Below are 24,785 nucleotides of genomic sequence, written 5' to 3'. Positions count from 1 at the left end.
AAATGCCCTGCTTAACCCGCAGGAAAGGATATATACAATAAATTGTGGAAAGGGGCCACACTAAGGAGCTGTCAGTTACACTCGAACATACAACTATATTATTTGATCAAACATTACAAGAGCCCAAAAACTTTTTTATTCACACAGCTTTAATATTTGGGACTTAATTACCGGCTGAAAGCCACTTCAATTTAAAAACGGCTGAAGGCCGATATCTTAAAACGCAAGGATAATCAGAAATTTTAAAAGGCAAGCCATATCTTAAAACAATTCTTTAGTTAGGCTGAAGTAAACAAGTTAAATTCAAATCTGCTGAATGCCAAAGACTTAAAAATTCAAAAATATTTTAAAATGCCAAAGGGCTTACATGAAACAGTACTGTAAACTAGGCTGAAGGCCTTAAGAGTAAAACAACTCTAATTTAAAACACAAAACCGGGTACAAGCCATACAAGTACCAACAACAAGAACAATTAAAAGAAATAGGGCAGCACACACAAGGGCACCCAGATGTTCGAGGGTCGGCCTATAATTCAAACACTAACGCTCGCTTGGATAAGACAGGCAGTCGGGCCAACCATTCACGATCCGACGACAAACCAACCGACTGAAAGTCAGCGGGCCCAACGACAAGATAACTTCCACTTCACCCGACCAGGGCACAACAGGGAGTTGAACGGAACAACGTGGAAGATATTGACGCCCACAACCAATCATCCACAGAGCTGTCAAACTACTCACGTGCTGGACAGCAATAACACGATGAGGAAACTAAACCGCTTGAAATTTATGTCAACGCCCAGGGCAGGTAACCGCTGGTGCACTTCAGTTCAAATAACCGAATATAGTGAAACTCCACAGGAAGGTGGCTAGAATTCTCCAACTTAAAAACCACGTTGTTGCTCGCGGGAATATCCCAACAGCCGACAACGAACTCCAAACGACACAATGTGGACAATCTTGACTTGCTAGTACGTTAAATCAAAACTCAACTTCCGTGTTTAGGTTCGATGAGCCACGGACCTCGTAGCAGTGGGAACCGCGCCACACTCTCCGACACCGCGTAGAGACCGCCAGCGGGCCCCGGCCAAACTACGCCCCGCCGAGAATTCCTCACATGGTCCACGCAAAGCGACCGACTCCTCAGAGCCAGTACGTTGAAATCATTTAAAGTAGCTTGTCAGTCAAAATCACACCAACTACACACGGTTTCACGAACACTTGCACGATGAACTAGACAATGCTAACGGCAGTGACTGTACAATAACATGGACGAAACACGAGTCGGCACACACAGCCAACCAATAAGCTATCGCCGGCCAAATACACGTCGTCCGGCAAGACGACCGACCGTCGACCCACCAAAGTCGTCCCCACTCCAATCATGTGTGTTGGCAAAGGTCGGTCGAGTCCTGGTGGTCCGGACCTCACTGCTGCCGCACCCCTACTGAACTTGTGCCGCGTGCCAACTCAAACACTGCCGTGTCCGAACTAACTCAAAACACACGACGACCGGGAAGTAATAGCAGTCCAGCAAAGATAATACGGCAGGGCCTATATTGATAAGGGCTGCTGCTGCCGCTCACGGGCAAGCAAGACAGCACCTCGGTGACACCAGTAATTGAAAAGTAACGTAACGAGGTGGCAGTACGGAAAAAACAAGATGTAAAATAAGAAACGGCACGAACACCAGCCACGCACGGCTCAGTGCCTTTTCGTGGCGATCTGCTACAGTGGCGCCTTACGACAGCGACCTTGAGGTCGTGGATGAAGTTACCTCTTAATTCTCTGAAGTGAAACTTCTCCCCTGAAACAGTTGCAATTTGCCATAGTGTTACTATTTATCTCCGGAAACCTAAATGCTACCACTTTTGATTGTTCTCCACTTTGTGTCTTTGATTTCCTATCTTTGAATGCCCTTGATGTCTCCATACACCCTTAGGCGTAACAGTGTACAAGTCATTATGTCGTCAATATATGACAAAATAATCTACCGAGAACAAAGAACGGTCAGTTAATGCAATTTCTCAGAAACTATAAATGTTGTTCAAGCCAATGCATTATCAGACCATCAAAAATAAAAGGATTATACCTCTAACGTTGCATTTCACTGGTTATACAGAACGACGGGAACAAAGATGCCAGAATTTTTCTTCAAAGAGTGCTTTTGGAATTTTTACACAGTAAAAACACAATAACCTCTGCCTTTAACAATCTTCACGTTTTAAACACTGGGAAATTATACACGAAAGCTATATGTCCTGCTGATACTTACAAAACGGAAATGGGAGTACGCTTAAGTTTCATCCAACTGTGGACGCTGCCAGAGTGGCAGAACTGTTGTGTTAACGTTCGAGAAAGGGAGACGTGGATGTGTAAATCTTATGTGCTCCGGTACAGGCAAACGATGAGCGCCGAAAAGCGCGAATCGAGAACTGAGCGCCGATGTAACTGCCTGACATCTGTAAAAATTCAAAATAGCCTTTTCTTCTCTTTGCTGCTCGCTTAGTAGCCATTTTCTGTAAAATGTCACGCTTTTAGTCATCTTGAAATATGTATCTGTTTGCAGTCATGCGAGCACCTATTACTTCTGTGATTATCTTTCAGATATGAGCCACTTTTTGTTTATGAAATCGTTGTTTTGTCATCAGTCAGAGTTTGCATTATCCAGCAACAGTCTCACAATAATAAAATTTACCGCTATAGACTTGATACAGCGCCATTAAAAGCACACGGCGTCGCTGGTAGTGTTGTGACTATGAAAAATTATTTGGAAGACTGCAAATACGATCAGCTGCATTTCACAGTAGTGTGAATGTATTTGAAAAGTTCAGATACAATGATGCGAAAATGCTTAAACCGGAAAATCAGCTTAGTTAGCATAAACTGACACTGAGTTGGCGACAAAGTACGAAATAATTTCATACATTCTCTTAACTCGAAAAGTTAAATTTTTATGATATGCTGACAGACTGTCTTCCTGCAATCATGAGACCCAAATTAATTGACTCTTAAAATAAAGATGGGGCTGCTTAAGGCAGTTGATGAAGAACGGAATTCGAAAACGTCTTGTTAAGGTAGTTATCAGCTTGCAAAAACTTAATAAAATGCATGACACACAAATGTTGGCTTATTTATATTTTACTCCAACGGTTTCGAACATAAACTACGTTCACAGTCGTCGAAAATTAATCTGCAGTTTTTATATGTAATATTGAGTACAGATTAATTTTTCGACGACCATGAACATGGTTTTTTTCCGGTTGAGCGCACAATTTCGAGTCAGAGACATGTATGAAGTGTAGACTGCGTTGCTTGTTGGTTCAAATAAGCTAGGTCGCAGAATGCTCCTGTACCAGGATAGTTTTGAGTGGAAAAACTGTTGAACTGGAGAAAAACAAATGGATATCGAATTTTCCGCAAATAAAGTCTGATTATAACGTTCATGAAAACGAACAGCATAGAGTTTAAAATGTCTGGAGTGAAGCTAACCAAGGTTTATCGACTACGACTACAGATATGACGCGGCAGATGTTTTCAACACCAACGAAACTACGTCAATTTGCGCCTGCATACCCAATAAAACTGTATCGCTTAGGGGTCAATCATTTTCAGGTAGGCTAACCTGTTAGGAGAGATTTACGTCAATGGTAACGTACATGTCAGATGGATCTCATTAACGATCCTTATTTGTCATCGGGACAAGTTTAAAGCCATTATGTTTTAAAAATATACGGCCACGAAATAAACGTGGCTGCTGACTGATATGTTTACCGACTGGATCCTCAAATTCAGATTACATGAAAAGCATTAAGCGTAGTTATTCTTGATAATTTTCCGCTACCCCGCAATAATAAATTAAAATCTATAAAGCATACAAATTTCCCTACGAACACCACAAATGTATTGCAACCGTGAGATTGAAGTATCACACAAAGCTTGAAATTTCACTATCAAAAGAACTTACTTGCAATCGTAGCAAATAGAAGCACGCGGGGATTTCTCCCCAGTCTTTTAGATGCATTACATAAGTTGAGATTACGGACGTTGCGATCTGTGTGGAAGTTAGTGACGCCAGTGCCATTTAATGAAATGTTTGGGAAAGTTTTTACGTTATTGGGTGGTTTTACACCGTCATTATTACACTCACCTACACTCTATAAATTCACGACACACCTCCCACATTTAGTATTCTTTAAGAATTTTATAATACAACGCGGCAGTGCAAACAAAATGGATTTTAAATGGACGACGACGAATATGGCGATTGAATAAACACTGCAGTTTCTGTCCCTAGATGCGAAACACCATTGAAAACACTCGCAGCTATTGAAATGCTCATTCGAGTGGTGACGTGAATAAAATGGTGGACGATATCGAGCAGTTGGTCGAAAATTATTTGTTTAGAAAGACTTTGCAAAATACAACAACAGATTTTTTCCGAAAAAAAAACGAAAACATATTGCTTACGGACTTCCGGTCTTCAGTTTTTATGTACAAGGATAAATGTCAGCAGGAGATCGAATTCTCTAACAAAATTTGACGAGATCGAAACTACAGCATTATTGGACTTTTCTGCGTGCACCATTGACACGGAATTCTATTAACACTAAAAACAATTTCGGTCCTCTCAGTTTCGTGGTATGAATTTATCATCATACTCTTCTTAGAAAGTGTCCTTGTGCTTTCTAAAATGCACAGAACTAGTTACATTTATCATACGTTGCCTGGCACAAGTAAATAATTTTCCTTTACCGACACTCATTCAGCGCATAATGTGTATTGTGTGAATGCACATTTCAACCGAGAAATCCATTTTTGGTTTGAAGTTTAATTTTTTGTTTTATTCGTAAAAATTCAGTTTAGCAGTTACTTTCTGTTTTCAGCACTTGGTCACAGCTCTATTTTCGCACCATTTAAAATATTAGCTCACTGGGAAAATAATTTTTGTATGTGCTGTTGAGGGTGCAAGCTTACATTGTGATGGCAAGTGAGAAAATGAAACTTTTTTTCTTTTTTCTTAGTCATCAGTCTTTTAACAGGTTTGATGCTGCCCGCAACGAAATCCTCTCCTGTCCCAAACTCTTCATCTTAGCGTAGCACATGCAACCTACGTTCTTAATTACTTGCTGGATGTTTCCAATCTCTGTCTTCCTCTACAGTTTTTACCCTCTACAGCTTGCTCTAGTACCATGGAAGTCATTCCCAGATGTCTTAACAGATGTTCTATCATCCTACCCCTTCTCCTTGCCAGTGTTTTCCACATATTCCTTTCCTCTCCGATTCTGCGCAGAATCTCTTCATCCCTCATTTCATCGGTGCACCTAATTACCAACATTCGTCTGTAGCACCACATGGCTAATGCTTCGATTTTCTTCTGTTCCAGTTTTCCTACAGCCCATGTTTCACTACCACACTACGCTGTGCTCCAAACGTACATTCTCACAAATTTCTTCCTGAAAGTAAGGCTAATGGTAGATACTAGCGAACTTCTGTTGGCCTGGAATGCTATTTTCGCCATTGTAAATCTGCTTTGATATTCTCCTTGCTCCGTCCGTCATGGGCTGTTTTGCTGCCTAGATAGCAGAATTCCTTTGCCTCATCTACTTCGTGACCATCAATTCTCATGCTTAGTTTCTTGCAGTTCTTATTTTTGCTACTTTCTTCGATTTACTCGCAATCCATATTCTGTACTCATTAGACTGTCATTCCATTCAGTAGATCATGTAATTCTTCTTCACTTTCACACAGGATTACAATGTCATCAGCAAATCGTATCATCATATCCTTTCACCTTGAATTTCAGTTCCACTCTTGAAACTTTCTTTTCTTTCCATCACTGCTTCTTCGATGTATAGATTGAACAGTAGGGCGAAAGACTAGATCCCTAGGATACACACTTTTTAATCCGAGCACCTCGTTCTTGGTCCTCGATTCTTATTATTCTCTCTTGGCTGTTGTACAAGTTGTACATTACTCATTTTTCTCTATAGCTTATCACTATTTTTTTCTTAATTTCGAACATCTTGCACCATTTCATATTGTTGAAAGCTTTTTACAGGTTGAAAAATCCTATGTACGTTTCTTGATTTTTCTTTAGTCTTGCTTCCATGATCAACTGCAACGTCAGAACTGCTTCTCTCATGCATTTATCTTTCCTAAAGCCAAACTGGTCGTCATCTAACACATCCTCACGTTTTATCACCGACACGTATGTCGTCCCATATGATAATATACAGAATGATGGAAAAGGAAATTAAAGGTAAAACTGCAATGTAATAAAAGTATTTGACAGTCTAATCACAACACAGCCTGGTTCAAGCAGAACTAATCTATGCTCTGCATTTACCCAGAACCCTGAGTACTGTTTACAGTAACAACACTAACAAATGTTTACTGCACACTGTATCCAGGACAGTAACATAGGAGTGTCTCCTCATTTGTTCACTGCGTTCTATACATTATTCGTAGTAACAAAGAGCTTGCAATACAAGAGATGTGTTTCGCACTAGCGAAGAAAAGCAAATGGTCATAGCTCTTAAGGTGCGCATTTTGGAGCCTGTATTTGGTGGACTTTTTGTCTTGATTTCGTTCATATACCACCTCTCAAAATATTTTTAACACCCCATGTATCCTCTTTTCCAATGACATACAATTAGCGCATAAGACGTTATTTTGGCAATGTCATACAGTCCAGGTTGTGAAGTTACGTCCTGATGTGTTAATTTGCAAAGACTCACTATTCACCCTCACCCCCCCCCCTCCACACACCGCAACCACCGAACCCCCCCCCCCCCCTCAATCTCTCCTCGTATGATGGCGTTAGTCGGAACACAAGCTCCGATATCTCAGAAAACCTGCAATGGCATTGTCAATGATTCATAACATTCCCAAGTTAGCGTTTAATGATTTGATTAAAGGATTGAGGTTAGATCCTCGATCCTCCCGAATCCCAGGCCATTGCCTCCATAGGAGGAACTTGCCCGTCCATTGCCTCCATATGGGAATCTTCCTCGCTGAAAGATGTGTGCACTAATCAACATTCCTTGATTCCATGAGTGAACTAAAACAACCGCCAATAGCTTCTTCAGATCAGTAACCGGAGATTTTTTGACTGGAATGCGTTAATGTTTTTCGGACGTTGTATTTATTGTTGCTTTTGTGGTCCTCAGTCCAAAGATTATAATCAAGAACAGCTGCCAAGATGAGAAACATAGAAGTAGATATCCTCGGTGTAGAAAAACAGCTTAAATCACTTAATAAAGGCAAGGCCTCCGTTCCAAATTGTATGCCAGTCAGGTTCCTTTCAGAGTATGCTGATGCAATATCTCCATATTTAGAAATTATATACAACCGCTGGCTCACAGAAAAATCCGTATCTAAAGACTAGAAAATTGTCAAGTCACACCAACAAGAAAAAAGGAAGAAGGAATAATCCACTGAATTACAGGACCATATCACTAACGTCGATTCGCAGTAGGGTTTTAGAACATATACTGTGTTCGAACATTATGAAGTATCTCGAAGAAAACGATTTATTGACACAAAGCACGGATTCAGAAAACATTATTCTTGTGAAACACAACTAGCTCTTCATACTCATGAAGTAATGAGTACTATCGACAGGAGATGTCAAACTGATTCTATATTTTTAGATTTCCATAAGGCTTCTGACACCGTTCCTCACAAGCGTCTTCTAACCAGACTGCGTGCCTATGGAATAATGCCTCTTGTGCAGCTGGATCCGTGGTTTCCTGTCAGAAAGGTCACAGTTCGTTGTAATAGACGGAAAGTCATCAAGTAAAAGAGAAGTAATATCCGGCTTTCATCGAGGAAGTGTTATAGGCCCTCTGTTGTTCCTGATCTATGTTAACGACATAGGAAACAATCACAGTAGCTGTCTTAGATTGTTTGCAGATGATGCTGTCATTTACCGTCTTGTAAAGTCATCAGATGAGCAAAACGATTTAGATATTTTTATGGTGCGAAGAGTGCTAAAAGAAATCAGCTAAATTTCGATTACGCGATAAGCCACACAAATCTGAAGGCTGTAAATTCAGTTAAATTCTTAGGGATTACAATTACAAGTAAACTAAATTGGAACGATCACAGAGATAATGTTGTGGGTAGAGCAAACCAAAGACTGCGATTCAATGGCAGAACACTTAGAAGGTGCAACAGGTCTACTAAAGAGACTGTTTACACTATGCTCGTCCACCTTATTCTGGAGTATGCTGTACGGTGTGGGGTCCGCATCGGGTGGCACTGACGGATGACATCGAAAAACCTCAAAGAAGGGCAGCTCGTTTTGTATTATCGCGAAATAGGGGAGGTAGTGGCACAGACATGATTCGTGAATTTGAGTCGCAGTCACTATTTTTATCGTCCATCTTTCACTTCCATACGTGGATGCACTCCATACAAATACTAGCGCAAAAAAAATTCCCCACACTTAAATCTGTACTCGATGTTTAGAAATTTCTCTTCTTCAGAAACGCTTAACTTGCCATCGCCAGTCTACGTTTTGTATCCTCTCTACTTCGACCATCACCAATTATTTTTCTGTCCAAATAGCAAAACTCATCTACTATTTTAAAAGTGTCTCATTTCTTAATCTAATTCCCCCAGCATCACCTGATTTAATTCGACTACATTCCATTATTCTCATCTTGCTTTCGTTGATCTTCATCTAGTATCGTACCTTCAAGACACTGTCCATTCCGTTCAACTGCTCTTCCATGTCCTTTGCTGTCTCTGACAGAATTACAGTGTCGTCAGCAAATCTCAAAGATTTTATTTCTTCTGCCTGGATTTTAATTCCCACTTTGTTTCCTTTACTGCTTGCTCAGTATGTAATGCCGGGAATGCATATCCTCCTATTTCCATCTATTGTACTGTAAATTTTTTCCTTATTTTGTTATCTGAAGATAAGACATTTCTGTGTTTTTACATATTGTAATTGTTTTAAAATTTGTATATATATACTTATGCATTGATGTCGATGTATAATTGGTTTGGTTTGTAAATATTATTTTTATTTTTACGCTGGATCTTGCCTAGGGAAAACTATGCTATCGAATGATTACATCGATAGGTCGGGTGGAGAACCAAAGTGTTTAGGATTTTGGAGAGTGTTATCTCTGGCGCGTGGAGCGCGGGCAGGGCAGAGTCTGGTTGGAGTAGGGCGTTTGGAGCAGGTGTGTTGAGTGACGCTCGCGCGAGTTCCCGCGCTTTCGGGGTTTGGCAGCACGTAATTGCGCTCGACTTGCTATGATAGTTTCTGGCACGGTGTCGCGGACGGAACACATTAGCTGGCACACATCAAGAGCCCGTTTCGCCTGGTTACCGTGTCGATAAGAAGGCGCGCCAACATCCAGCTTCTGCAACAGCGACGGCCGACAATAAGTGATCGTCGCCACCTCCTCGATTGACGACTTCAAACATTCAATCAACCAACTAAGAAGACTGAAAGCACGTAAAGTTTTAGAACTGTATGGCAGACCTCAGCTTTTCAAACTGTTCCATTGCATCACTAAAATACAGCAACATAGCATGAACCTTTGTTGCTCACTGTCCCAACTGCATTACCAAGCAGGGACCCTTTCTTTTCCGAAATGAACCCGAGTGTCGTTGAAATTCAAACGCCAGCATTAAAGTAATATCATTCCATTTCACTGCTTTAATTTCAAAGATCAGTTAAGGTATTCATAGCTGGCTACAATAACCAAACAGAACCATATTTAGATTACACAAGCACAAATTAAGAGTGCGAATTTTGTTACCATGTTTTAGCTTACCTGTGACTGCTGCTCAGCTTGGTGCATACTAAATTTTATTATTGTTAATTGTTCAAAATCATTTAATTCAAGCTCAAAGTTAAATCTCTTATTTGTAAATTGTGTAGATTCAAGTTGCTTTTGAGATGATTGTTGAGGTAGCCCAAGACTAACCTTATTTAATTTAATTTCGTAGTATTTCAGAAAGAAAGTTCTCTATTAATTTCAGACACTAAATTAACTTTCAATTTTCCGGTTTTATTAACTCTTTTGCTAAATTAAGTGAGAGTGTAGCGAAATTTATTACTTCTGACAAACATTAAGTTTTCACACGACACGTGTCAACCTTTACTTGTCACGCTTTTAGTGCTAATTATGTGTGGCTTAACCTTTCTTTTTCAGTTATTATAGTACTTGTCCATAGGACTGGCGACCGCAATTTTCCCCAAATCTCAAATATCTCATTAACGCCAGTTAATTATTAACGTAACGACCGCACATTTACTTTCTTTATTAACTTTACCCTTTTTCAAAATTAATTTCCACCAATTTCATTCGCATTTTTCCTTTCATTTAGATGTAACCCTTCCTCCCTCTTTATCGACAGATTAACATTGGTGACGATTGCTTTTCCCAAATTTCCATTAGATACACACGGTTTAATTTTTCACTGTCATTAAGGTCGATAAGTGACGGGGGAGGTTACAAGTATACAGATTGAGTAACATTGGGGATAAGCTACAACCCTGCCTCACTCCCTTCTCAGCCACTGCTTCCCTTTCGTGCCCCTCGACTCTTATAACTGGCATATGGTTCATGAACAAATAGTAAATAGCCTTTCGCTCCCTGTATTTTACCCCAGCCACCTTCAGAATTTGAAAGAGAGTATTCCAGGCAACATTGTTAAAAACCTTCCATAAGTCTACAAATGCTTGAAACGTAGGTTTGCCTTTCCTTAATCTATCTTCTAAGATAAGTCGTAGGGTCAGTATTGCCTCAGGTGTTCAAGCATTTCTACGGAATCCAAACTGATTTTACCTTCTACCAATTTTACCATTGTTCTGTAAAGAATTCGTGTTAGTATTTTGCAACTGTGACTTATTAAACTAATAGTTCGGTAATTTCACACCCGTCAGATCCTCCTTCCTTTGGAATTGGAATTATCATATTTTTCTTGATGTATGATGGTATTTTGCCTGTCTCATACATCATGCTCGCCATATGGAAGAGTTTTGCTATGGCTTGCTCTCCCGAGGCTATCAGTAGTTCTAACGGGATGTTGTCTGCTCCCATGGCTTTGTTTCGACTCAGGCCTTTCAGTGCTCTATCAAATTCTTCACACCGTATCATATCTCCCATCTCATCGTTATCTGCGTCCTCTTCTATTTCTGTAATATTGCCATCACTTACAGGGAGCCGGAACGATGCATCTCCTCCATGTTAATTTTAGCAAATAGAGGAACATTTTTTCGAAAACCATTAAACATATTGCTCTGAAATTTGGACTACATGTTCAGTGACTATTTCTCTACAAACTTATAATGCCATGTTAAGAAATATTTATTGGTTTTTGTTTTACAATTTTTTAAGCAGATGCTTATTTTTTCTCTAAAATTTTGCACTTTTTCTTCTATAACTCTTTAATTACACAATATTTTTTTACAAATTGATATAAAAATGAAGGAAAGGAAGCAAACATTATTGTTGTATATTTTATTGATATAGTGTTTGCAGTTTTTGAGAAAATGTTCCTCAAAGATGAAAATTTTAAAGTTACAGGGAATGGCTTCCAAAGTTTTTTAATACATTCCTGCCCCATATGATGGATTATCAGTATCCTCGTCTTTTGCCAGTGTTAATTTCCTTTCATTGGGACTTTCTCCCCTTTTGCTTCATGTTGTGGGCTTTTGTCTCTTCTTCCTCCACCTCTTAGTCTTTCTTCATCAATTAGGTGCATTGTGTAAATGGTGTTGTGTCATGGTTGTAAATTTAAACGTTTCAACACATCACATTTGACAATGTTTCATTCATTGTATGTTGTCACTGCATCATACACTCCAAAGGGCAATGTTTTTATCTGTAGAAACACTTTTTGGGAGTCCAAATAGAAATTAAATTACTTACACTTTCATTTGGATTTTGTGTTTTCCCTTGCAAACACTTTTCCAATAAACTCGGCTGTGATGAATCTCTGAATATGGGCTTAATTACAGCATTTGTGAAACTGTTTTTAGGGGCATATTCCTTTCCTGATTGGTACTTACACCATGAGTCATCACCTGTGGGGCACAGTGCATGTTATGGGTGCTCATTTGTTGATGCAGTACGAAAAAATAAGGCCCATACTGCTCTCCTCATATGCTCAATGCTTCTTGTATTTTCCTAATAGGACACTCATAATACCTCTGCAATCTATCAATTGCTTCATCTGTCAATCTTCCTCTTCCTCCAAGGGTCTTACCATCACTAAGCTTCTGGGATCCTAATGTCTGCTTTAGTTTGCACAAGTGAACCCCCATGCACTTCTGCACATGTCGAGTGGACTCCTGTTTTTTAATGTGAATTTCATTGCCATAAGGTTTGAGTTCCTCTACAGCTTTATATCCCTTAGAATCACCATCTCCTAGATAGTTAGTGTATCATACATTGTACCTCTCCTGTGATCTGGAAAAAATTGCTTTCACTCCCTACACTTCCATTGCACCACTTGTGCCATGAAAATTTGCTTCACGACTTTCACTCTCTTCTGCCTTGGTATTGCCCTTACATCTACAATGTTTTAAGAGAACAGCAACATCAATTACTTTGCAGCTGTCTCCACTGGTAGCTGTCACAACTCTATTTAGAAATTTAAGACATCTACATTGCCATGATCCATCTAAAGCAACAGTTAAATCTCTGCAATTCCCATTGTCTGTCACAACTTCTTCAACTGCTTTCTTCATTGCTGCTTGAGCAATATCTTCAGCAGAAGATTCTATCAATTCATTAGAAATTCAACACTTGGTTGGGGATTTTGGCAAGTTCATAATTCCACATAACATTGTACCTGCAGCACTGCCCTTGCCAATGCAACGCAAGCCATGCACTAGCTTAACATTTATATCATACACCTTCTTTCCACTATTACCACTCCGAGGAATACTGTTAGAATTAGAAAACGAAACTTCTGCAGCACATTCGTTACACTTCAATAACATTTTACATGCAAAACCAATGTGTGAAGTTATTTTCAATTCCAGTCCTCTTTCTTTGCAAACTTGGCATAATAAGTTATGTTTCAAAAATTAGAGAGCAAGAAATTGTAAATTATTTCATTCACATCATTACTGTCACTTTCATAGTTCTCAAATTTTTCTTTGCTGTCACAAAGTTTCTTGCTGGAAGAAGTTATATCACATTCATTTGGAGTAGTCGGTGAAGCAATCTGAGCAGCATCTCCCTTCGAAACAACAACACTCGATTGCTGAAACGTGGCATATTGATATCCACAATCCAAATACGTAAAACAAGTACGAGCAAAATTCATCAAATACGCAAAATTGAACAGCTAAACAACAAGAAGCAAACTCCACAAGTCAATGCACACAGTATAGCGTTTATGTTTAGTGATATGAACAGTCACTTGTCACAGAGACAAATCCATACAACGTTGGAAAACAAAACACTGTCTAATTCCGCAAAGTTACCCTGCTTGCAGCCAGCGAGCGGCGCCGTCAGAGGTGGCACACCAAGTCGCTACAACCGTTTACGCGGCGCGTCAACTTTGCAGCTATAAAAAAAAAACACTTAGAATTCACTTATAAGGGTGAAACTTGATTTGTTTTATTCAGAAAACTCCAAATCAATTTATAATGAAAAAACCAAAAAACGTCAGTTTTGTCATTTTCAGCGTTCCGGCTCCCCTTACGTCTCCCTCGTGTAGACCTTCTACATACTCCTTCCAGCTTTCAGCTTTCCCTTCTTTACTTATGACTTGTTTCCCATCTGATCTCTAGATATTCATGTAGGTGGTTCTCTTTTCTCCAAAGGTCTCTTTAGTTTTCTTGTATGCGGTATCTACTTTATCCCTATGATATATGCTCCTACATTCTTAAATATATCCTCTAAGCATTGCTGCGTATCCATTTTGCACTTCATGTCGATCTCATTTTTGAGGGTTTTGTGTTTCTTTTCGCCTGTTCATTTACTGAATTTTTATATTTTCTCCTTTCGTCAAATAAATTCAATATCTCTTCTGTTACCGAAGGTTCTCTACTATCTCTCGTCTTTTTACCTACTTGATCCGCTGCTGCCATCACTATTTAATCTCTCAGAGCTACCCATTCTTCTTTTACTGAATTCCTTTCCCCTGTTCTTGTCGATCATTCCCTCATGCTTCCTCTGAACCTCCTTACAACCTCTGCTTCTTTCAGTTTATTTAGGTCCGATCTCCTTGAATTACAATCTTTTTGCAGTTCCTTCATTTTTAATCAACAGTTGATGACCAATAAATTGTGGTCAGAATGCACATCTGTCCCTGGGAATGTCTTACAATTTAAAACCTGGTTCCTAAATCTCTGTCTTACCATTATATACTCTGTCTGAAGCCTTCTGTTGTTTACAGGTCTCTTCCACGTATACAGCCTTCTTGTATGATTATTAAACCAAGTGTTAGCTATGATTGAGTTATGCTCTGCGCAAAATTCTACCAGGTGGCTTCCTATTTCATTCCTTACCCCCAGTCCATATTCACCTACAATTTTTCCTTGTCTTCCTTTTCCTAATGTCGAATTCCAGTCCGCCACGACTATTCTATTTATACAGTGTATACAGTGGTAAATTTTTAGATAGTGTTAGAAACTATTTGTCTATATGATAATGTATCCACATATGCGTTGGACTTACTGTTTAGCGGGACGTTGGTACCCAGGAAGACGACGGCAATGTCGTATTCGGAGTGCACCGACGCCGACCTGGTGACGATGGTCACGCGGGTAGGCTCAATAATGCTGAGACTGGTGAGTCCAAGCCTCACCTCCCACGTGCTGAACCTGTCGCAGCAAAAGAAGGTTACAGCACAGGTTAGCGTGATGGAGTAATAATATACTGACTTAATAGTATTCAGGAGAATTATCTTCCTTCTTCTTCTTTTAGACAGTGTTAATCTGTACTATTATAGGCTCTGCTGTACTCAAACTTTCACAATTTTGCGTCTGTTTTACTTTTGTGGCCCAATACTCTTCCTGTCGCCGAAGTTGTTTGTTACCTCAGGGAGGGAGTCGTGTGCTCATCTTGTCTGTGGATCGTATATTTTGTGTCTGCACAGGGCGTAAAAACGACGCGAACCGTAACTGTCGGCACAAATGTAAACTGTGCTAGCTGGCGGTGGCTCGACTACATATTCAAGGAGCTGAACCTCGGAAGAGGGAAAGGAAATTCGACATGCGAGTGGATCTACTGGGGATGCAAAGAGTCTGAACAATGCGTAGAGATAAGCATAGAGAAAAACACAAAACGTGACCAGCACGAGGTACTGAACAACCAAGCACCAGAAACAAAGCACAGAGCGAGGTGAACGCCCCAGTCAAGGAAGTGTAAATCAGCTTAAAAACGCAGCGCCGGTCTATCGCTGCCGACAGGTAAACTCCTGGGTCAGTGACTCTGCCTATAAAATGCTTTGAGCGCACCTTCAGTGGCAGTGTGGTGCACTATTCTGCAGTGAAATCTACGCCATATCTGCGTCCACATCGATGTCCACAGGCGGGAATGCTAATTCTGTCACCCCTGAAAAAGCCACGGAGTGGCGGGAGAAGGTGCAGGCTGGAGTGCCGGACGGTCCGTCTGCACCAGTAGGGATGAGAACAAATCCACGGGCAAGCGGCAAAAGGAAGGCGCTGGTTCCAATTCCATGTAGTCCGAAGTGGGAGTTGCGGGATCAACACCACACTGCCCTATTCTGTGGGTGAAAGGATGCACACTGTATCAATTTAGTCCACGGGTAGAAATATGCCATGACCGACACCATCGCCCTGCTGACACGTAAACCCATTTATACGAAGCAAGAGCTGTTGAGGGCTCTGTGGAGGGGGTGGGCAAAGGTGGAGGGGAGGCTTCTCCCTAGGCACTTGGTCCGCCTTCAGAGCAGAGTGTAAGAGCAGAGTTACTGCGCATTCTGTTTGAGCAGTTTCTGCATCTGCTCGTGCTGCAGCTTTTGCTGCTGTTCCTGGAGGCGCAACTGCTCCTACTAGCACTGCAAAAATGCCATCTCCGTGATGGCCACCAATTAAAACTACAAAGGAAAGAAATGGAAAAGCGTCACATGCATAACAATATCGTACCTCTCCACTTTTGCATCTGCACAGGGGTGACAGATCTGCAAAACCACCACGCACAGCACAAATTGTTGAAAACTACATTAGCCGACTAGAAAGCCCATGACCTGAATCCCCAAGAGAAGGAATGAAAATTTGACATGTGAGTTGATCTATTGGGTGAACAGAGTCTGAACACTGCGTATAGACAAACGTGGAGGAAAACACAAAACGCGTGATGTAAATAGCACTGAACATACAAGTAAACGGAAATAATGGAGGACAGGTCCAAGGTAGTTGATATCACTGTAAGAACTGACGGACATGGCTTATCGCCACCGACAGGAAAACACATGGATCAGTGGATCTGTAAACTTGTGAACTTTGGATGATCTACATCTACATCTATATGATTACTCTTCAATTCACATTTAAGTGCTTGGCAGAGAGTTCATCGAACCACAATCATACTATCTCTACCATTCCACTCCCAGACAGCGTGCAGGAAAAATGAACACCTGAACCTTTCTGTTCGAGCTCTGATTTCACTTATTTTATTTCGATGATCATTCCTACCTATGTAGGTTGGGCTCAACAAAATATTTTTGCATTCGGAAGAGAAAGTTGGTGACTGAAATTTCGTAAATATATCTCGCCACGACGAAAAACGTCTTTGCTTTAATGACTTCCATCCCAACTCGTGTATCATATCTGCCACACTCTCCCCCCTATTACGTGATAATACAAAACGAGCTGCCCTTTTTTTGCACCCTTTCGATGTTCTCTGTCAATCCCACCTGGTAAGGATCCCACACTGCGCAGCAATATCCTAACAGAGGACGAACGAGTGTAGTGTAAGCTGTCTCGTTAGTAGACTTGTTGCATCTTCTAAGTGTGCTGCCAATGAAACGCAACCTTTGGCTCACCTTCCCCACAATATTATCTATGTGGTCTTTCCAACTGAAGTTGTTCGTAATTTTAACACCCAGGTACTTAGTTGAGTTGACAGCCTTGAGAATTGTACTATTTATCGAGTAATCGAATTCCAACGGATTTCTTTTGGAACTCATGTGGATAACCTCACACTTTTCGTTATTTAGCGTCAACTGCCACCTGCCACACCATACATCAATCTTTTCTAAATCGCTTTGCAACTGATATTGGTCTTCGGATGACTTTACTAGACGGTAAATTACAGCATCATCTGCGAACAACCTAAGAGAACTGCTCAGATTGTCACCCAGGTCATTTACATAGATCAGGAACAGCAGAGGTCCCAGGACGCTTCCCTGGGGAACACCTGATATCACTTCAGTTTTACTCGATGATCTGCCGTCTATTACTACGAACTGCGACCTTCCTGACAGGAAATCACGAATTCAGTCGCACAACTGAGACGATACCCCATAGGCCCGCAGCTTGATTAGAAGTCGCTTGTGAGGAATGGTGTCAAAAGCTTTCCGGAAATCTAGAAATACGGAATCAACTTGAGATCCCCTGTCGATAGCGGCCATTACTTCGTGCGAATAAAGAGCTAGCTGCATTGCACAAGAACGTTGTTTTCTGAAACCATGCTGATTACGTATCAATAGGTCTTTCCCTTCGAGGTGATTCATAATGTTTGAATACAGTATATGCTGCAAAACCCTACTGCAAACCGACATCAATTATATAGGTCTGTAGTTCGATGGATTACTCCTACTACCCTTCTTAAACACTGGTGCGACCTGCGCAATTTTCCAGTCTGTAGGTACAGATCTATCGGTGAGCGAGCGGTTGTATATGATTGCTAAGTAGGGAGCTATTGTATCAGCGTAATCTGAAAGGAACCTAATCGGTACACAATCTGGACCTGAAGATTTGCCCGTTTGATTTGAGTTGCTTCGCAACCCCTAAGGTATCTACTTCTAAGAAACTCATGCCAGCAGCTGTTCATGTTTCAAATTCTGGAATATTCCATTCGTCTTCCCTGGTGAAGGAATTTCGGTAAACTGCGTTCAATAACTCTGCTTTAGCGGCACAGCCGTCGGTAACAGTACCATCGGCACTGCGCAGCGAAGGTATTGACTGCATCTTGCCGCTTGTGTACTTCACATGCGACCAGAATTTTTTCGGATTTTCTACCAAATTTCGAGACAATGTTTCGTTGTGGAACCTATTAAAGGCATCTCGCATTGAAGTCCGTGCCAAATTTCGCGCGTCTGTAAATTTTAGCCAATCTTCGGGATTTCGTGTTCTTCTGAACTTCGCATGCTTTTTCCGTTGCCTCTGCAACAGTGTTCGGGTCTGTTTTGTGTTCCATGGGGGATCAGTTCTATCTCTTACCAATTTATGAGGTATGAATCTCTCAATTGCGGTTGCTACTATATCTTTGAATTTGAGCCACATCTCGTCTACATTTGCATAGTCGGTTCGGAAGGAATGGAGATTGTCTCTTAGGAAGGCTTCTAGTGACACTTTATCCACTTTTTTAAATAAAATTATTTTGCGTTTGTTTCTGGTGGATTTGGAAGAAACGGTATTGAGCCTAGCTACAACGACCTTGTGATCACTAATCCCTGTATCAGTCAATGATGCTTTCTATTAGCTCTGGATTGGCTCTGAGCACTATGGGACTCAACTGCTAAGGTCATTAGTCCCTAGAACTTAGAACTAGTTAAACCTAACTAACCTAAGGACATCATAAACATCCATGCCCGAGGCAGGATTCGAACCTGCGACTGTAGCGGTCTTGCGGTTCCAGACTGCAACACATTTAACCACACGGCCACTTCGGCCGGCATATATTAGCTCTGGATTGTTTGTGGCTAAGAGGTCAAGTGTGTTTTCACAACCATTTACAATTCGCGTGGGTTCGTGGACTAACTGCTAGAAATAATTTTCGGAGAAAGCATTTAGGACAATCTAGGATGGTGTTTTCTGCCTACCACCGGTTTTGAACGAGTATTTTTGCCAACATATCGAGGGAAGGTTGAAGTCCCCACCAACTATAACCGTATGAGTGGGGTATTTATTTGTTACGAGACTCAAATCTTCTCTGAACTGTTCACCAACTATATCATCGGAGTCTGGGGGTCGGTAGAAGGAGCCAATTATTAACTTAGTTCGGCTGTTAAGTATAACCTCCACCCATACCAATTCACATGGAGTATCTACTTAGACTTCACTACAAGATAAACCACTACTGACAGACACAAACACTCCACCACCAATTCTGCCTAATCTATCTTTCCTGAACACCTTCTGAGACTTCATAAAAATTTCGGCAGAACTTATTTCAGGCTTTAGCCAGCTTTCTGTACCTATAACGATTTCAGCTTCTGTGCTTTCTATTAGCGCTTGAAGCTCAGGGACTTTCCCAGCACAACTACAACAATTTACAACTACAATTCCGACTGTTCCTTGATCCAAGCACGTCCTGTAATTGCCATGCACACTTTGAGATTGCAGCTCACCCTGTACTTTCCCGAGGCATTCTAACCTAAAAAACCGCCCAGTCCACGCCACACAGCCTCCGCTACCCATGTAGCCGCCAGCTGAGTGTAGTGAACTCCTGACCTATTCAGCGGAACCCGAAACCCCACCACCCTATGGCGCAAGTCTAGGAATCTGCAGCCAACACGGTCGCAAAACCGTCTGAGCCTCTGATTCAGACCCTCCACCTGGCTCTGCACCAAAGGTCCGCAGTCGGTTCTGTCAACGATGCTGCAGATAGTGAGCTCTGCCTTCATCTCGTAAGCAAGACCGGCAGCCTTCACCAAATCAGATAGCCGCTGGAATCCAGAGAGAATTTCCTCAGATCCAAAGCGACACACGTCATTAGTGCCGACATGTGCCACCACCTGCAGCTGGCTGCACCCTGTGCTCTTCATGGCATCCGGAAGGACCCTTTCCACATCAGGAATGACTCCACATGGAATGCACATGGAGTGCACACTGGATTATTCCGCTCTTTAGCCGCCATATCCCTAAGGGGCCCCATTACACGCCTAACGTTGGAGCTCCTAACTACCAATAAGCCCACCCTCTGTGATTGCCCAGACCTTGAAGGCTGAGAATCATCCTGTGAAACAGGGCAGGCAGGTGAATCTGGCTCAGCCAGAGACAGTACCTGAAACCTGTTTGTCAGACGCACCGGGGAGGCTTTCTGATCAGCCTCCGGGGACGTCTTTCGCTGCCTGCCACACCTTGGAACAACCTCCCAATCAACCACAGGCGAGGGCTCAGCCCCACTGTGGGCAGCAACCGGGGCAACCACAGCAGCAGACCAATCTGGGGACAGAAGGGACAAGTTTGACATTCCCATGATACCCAAGTCTGGCTCCCCACAGTGATGCCCATTGGCAACAGCCTCAAGCTGCGCGACCAAAGTCAGCGCCGCCTGCAGCTGTGAGTGAAGGGATGCCAACTGAGCCCTCATCCGAACACAGAATGGACAGGGACGTCCATTCTAATCGATGTTGTACAACAGTTACTGAAACACGAGTCCGTGCCTAAATAACGCAAGGGAAACACCCAAAGAATGTATGAACTAACCTGTACAAATGCCTAACGACTGCGCTACAATCTGCCTGAATTTACGATTACAGTAACTAAAATTAGAAATTACACCTCCTATATGAAACTCACACGCAATTTAAATAATAATATACGAAGTAAACGTAGAAAAGAAGCTATATACATATATTTCTGCGCTGTTGATGTGCACGAACTGGGAGCTCAGGCATCGCTGAAGCGCAATTTCATCTTACAAACGGCAAGGGTAGTAAACATGAGACATTTCGTTACCAGGAGATAAAGGTCTTTGTGAATTTCATTCCGTGTACTCAATTGGACCGTAAATACGCCTCGCACACAGACACGAGAACATCATATACACATGTCTGCATTTGAGAAAGGGCGCGTAGATGGGCTCAAAGAAGACGGTTGGAGTAATCGATGCACTGTTGGACATTTGAATAGGAGCGATGCTATTATTCGATGACGGTAACAGGAATTGGTGAACTAAGGCTGAACTGCGTGCTAGGTGGGTAACCTTAATTAAGTCTGTAAGTTGACTTAGTGTCCTGTGGTTAAGTACAGAAAATATAAATATATAGTGCCATGTATTGTAATTATTATTGTGTCTCCCAGATTTTAGTTATGTTTGATTGTGTCGAAATCATTTAATTGTTAATTTCTTGTTTGAGCTCTGCTTGTAGAACTAAATTGGGGTAAAAACTAAGTTCTGTTTAACTGTTATTGACCTATTGCTAGAAATTTTATGTATATTTGTTAACCTGAACTCACGAATGCACAACCCCCAGTCGTCCTCCAACGCCACTCAAATGCTACGTATCCATATCTAAATAGTGGCAACTAGAATAGCGACACTGGAAATGATAGCAAATAATGAAACTTCCGACAGGTTTTTGAGTATGAGGTAGTAGGGGACTGGACGTAGAGCTAGGGGCTGGTAGTCCAAAAAGCCTGCTGCCAGCGCCGTTCTGTCGAGGCAGTTCTTGCCGAATGACTGTGGGAAACCTGGATGAAATCTGTTGTCTCGCTTGACAAGAGCATTGTTGCTGTTGCGACCTTAAGTCCTGAGACTGGTTTGATGCAGCTCTCCATGCTACTCTATCCTGTGAAAGCTTCTTCATCTCCCAGTACCTACTGCAACCTACATCCTTCTGAATCCAAGTTCCACCCCCTCCCAAAAAGCGAGATACATAGAAACAAATACCAAGTAGGTAGACTACACATCTCGTCTATGGCGATGTCGTCAGAGTCTGAACACAAGCTTTGATGAGACAGTAAATGTGTGATGGCATTGTCAAGGAACGATTTAGTTCCAGAATTCACATGTAATGATTTAAGGATAAAGACCAGACCCTTACTCCTTCCAAATTGCTGTCGACTGTCTCCGTATGAGGTACTTTCTCGTTCAGGGATGTGTGTAGCGCACAACATTCCTCGACTTCAGCAGTGGAGTAAAACATTTACCAGAAGTTTGTTCAGAATAGTAATGTGTTGATTTCAGTGGAGAGTTCAAGGAATGTGCTACAGTTTCTCGCACGTTCTTATCCGGTGTCAAAACGATTTGTTTTTATATGTGAATTAGCAACTCATCCCGGCTTCATACGGTTATTTACGACGGACAAGTTGTCGGGGTTAGCGGTAATGCCGCCACCGCGCATGACTATGAATAAAAATCAGAGAACAACTTAGACCATTTAAGCAGTGCACGCCAGGAGGCCTGAATGTTGTCAGGAGGCCTGAATGTTGTCTGTTCCGTAGTTAATGGTGCTTCGAGTGATTTCTCAGTGTAATGAAGGGAGAACATCATGGTCTAATTAAAATGTTGATAACCAATGCTAATAGGATCTACCTGACAGAGAGAGAGATAGAGAGAGAGAGAGAGAGAGAGAGAGAGAGTATGTGTGTGTGATTGGATATGGCTGGGCGGATTATGGTTTAAGGCGACAAATGAAGTAAAATAAAAGCAAGCTTGCCCAATGTACATTTGTAGCACATGACGGCTGAAAGCTCATTTACAGCTCCGCTGAAACAACCTAAATAAACGAATCAAAGCTGCATTCGTGGCTGAAGTACTTTTTTGGAAAAGTTTTACATTTAGCATAAAAAATTAAAAACCTTAGTTTTAGGACTCTCGGTTTTTTTTTGCTATCCAGACTTTTTCAGGGAAAATACTCAGTATAATTATTTGATTCGCCCGCAATTTATAGTTTTTCATCGCAGCTTGATAGTTAAGTGACTATGTTTTCGTTATTGCCTATGTTTATTGTGATACTTCCCAGTCAAATAACTCACTGTTCGTTCTTCAAAGAATCTGCAGTGAACTATAAGAGCGAATTGCGATTGCCAATCTGAGGTAAGCACAAACTGGCAGTCTGAACTGCTCTCCTTTTTACGAAATGCGTCCCCGAACATCTATAGTAATATCATATGCAAGGGTTTTCTGAATCCTATTCCGTCCTTTATATTTAAGGAATCAAGAAGATAATGCCCATGTCTTTTTCCTTCTACAAGACGCTATCAATGTTTATGAACATTTCAGTTGGTGCACTTTGGATTACATACCAGGTATTGCTGTCCACAAAATGTAGCTAACATATCGTTTGTGTGTGTGTGTGTGTGTGTGTGTGTGTGTGTGTGTGTGTGTGTGTGTGAGAGAGAGAGAGAGAGAGAGAGAGAGAGAGAGAGAGAGATCGTCAGAGACTTACATCTCTTTTTCTTTCTCTTAATGCGTGAATGCACATCCACAATAAGCATTCTGCGCCAATCTTTCCGTATGGTGGTACATCAAAGAAAGCAGAACGCATGCACTCTGTTTGACTGGAATGCTTCGCACTTTGCAGAACTCTGCTTCCAAAGAGTTCTTCCATTCACCACTAGATGTCAATGACATTCAACATGCTTTTCATTGCAGCGGTGGTGTTTAATTCGTCGTAGTTGAATGAAGTATTTAAAAATTATATACCCATTCCTTCCTCATAAGTCAGTCTATCCATCAGAGAAAACCATATCAATATCCCCCCCCTCTTACAATAGATCCTGATAGAACAGCGCCTAAGCACTTCATTTTGTGTGTGGATAGATAGATGATAGAAGAGAGAGAGAGAAGATAGAACGCAGAAGACGGATAAATGATAAGTAGGATAATACGGTAGATCGTGTTGCGCTGTGTCAGATGAGGCCAACTGCCGGTCCCTCAAGGCAGGAAGAGTGCAATTCATAGTATATTGAAGATGACTTCATTGAGGATACCAGTTCCTCTCCTGAAGTTGATAAGCAGGAAGCTAGTCGAAACGTTGCTTCAAGGCAGTATTATTTTAAGGTAATAACACAGGAAGATTTAGTCAGTGCAATTCGACTTCAAGTCTTACAATAGCAAATGAACGTAGTCTTTTTTCGAATAAGCATGAGACCACCTTCTGGATCTTGGCGTTGGTACATTGGTTTTACTCACCCGGAGGCGCAGTGCCCCGCTGTTAGGACGACAGAGGCGGAGATCAGCGACCCGCCACACATGTAGGAGTTATCCATGATCAAGGACGCCTGGTGTGGAAACTGGCCGAGTGAGGCTGGGGCGCCATTTACAATGCGGCCAGCAGCCTTTTCAGCCTTTGGGTGTCCAGCTGAAACAGGTGGAGACTGGTCATTGATTGGCAGTTTAGTTAAACACTGAAGGAGGGATTTGGGAATATGACAAATTTTTGTCCTGGTCGTATCTATATATTCAGATCAAACTTACACAAGTCACACAAAATGTACACTGCCCAACTTAAAAAATGAAATATCATGAAGAGGTGGTGGGATGACAATATAGCTTCATACACATAGAAACTATCGGCATGTATGTAAATGACAAGTGGAATGAAGTGAATTAGTGTTCTTCGTGTTTGGTATTGTTGGTAGGGTATACAAGAATCGGGATCAGCATCAGATGCTGAGTGAGCACTAAGAAGAACACTGAGATGCTATATACGCGCGTGAGACGCCATTATGAACAGCTGAAAGAGTTTGAAAGTGGCGTCATTGTTGGTCTCCATTTGGCCGGCTGGTCGAATCGTGTAATGTCTAAATTTGTGGGGCATTGAGGTATGACAGTGACCCGAAATTGGCCTGCAAAGGAAATGTAAGGGTAGGCATACTTGTCTTCAGTCCTCTGGTCGACGACATCTGACCATCTCAAGCGAGGACCAACTTGTGAACCG

The 24,785-nt window shown here is 41.6% G+C and overlaps 1 protein-coding gene across 1 annotated transcript in view; it reads right to left on the bottom strand.

Moving 5' to 3' along the window:
• Positions 1-24,114, bottom strand: part of LOC126456227 (brachyurin-like) — a 161,849-nt gene extending 137,735 nt beyond the window's left edge. The window contains exons 1-2 of the mRNA XM_050091979.1: positions 24,038-24,114; positions 14,663-14,808 (exon numbers count right to left, since the gene is read on the bottom strand). Of these exons, the coding sequence (XP_049947936.1) occupies positions 14,663-14,808; positions 24,038-24,114 (223 nt within the window). The remainder of the gene's footprint in view (positions 1-14,662; positions 14,809-24,037) is intronic.
• Positions 24,115-24,785: the final 671 nt, after the last annotated feature.

The sequence above is a fragment of the Schistocerca serialis genome, chromosome 2 (genome assembly GCF_023864345.2).
Source record: "Schistocerca serialis cubense isolate TAMUIC-IGC-003099 chromosome 2, iqSchSeri2.2, whole genome shotgun sequence".
NCBI classification, from domain to species: Eukaryota; Metazoa; Arthropoda; class Insecta; order Orthoptera; family Acrididae; genus Schistocerca; species Schistocerca serialis.
This window is presented reverse-complemented; position numbering and strand designations above follow the sequence as displayed.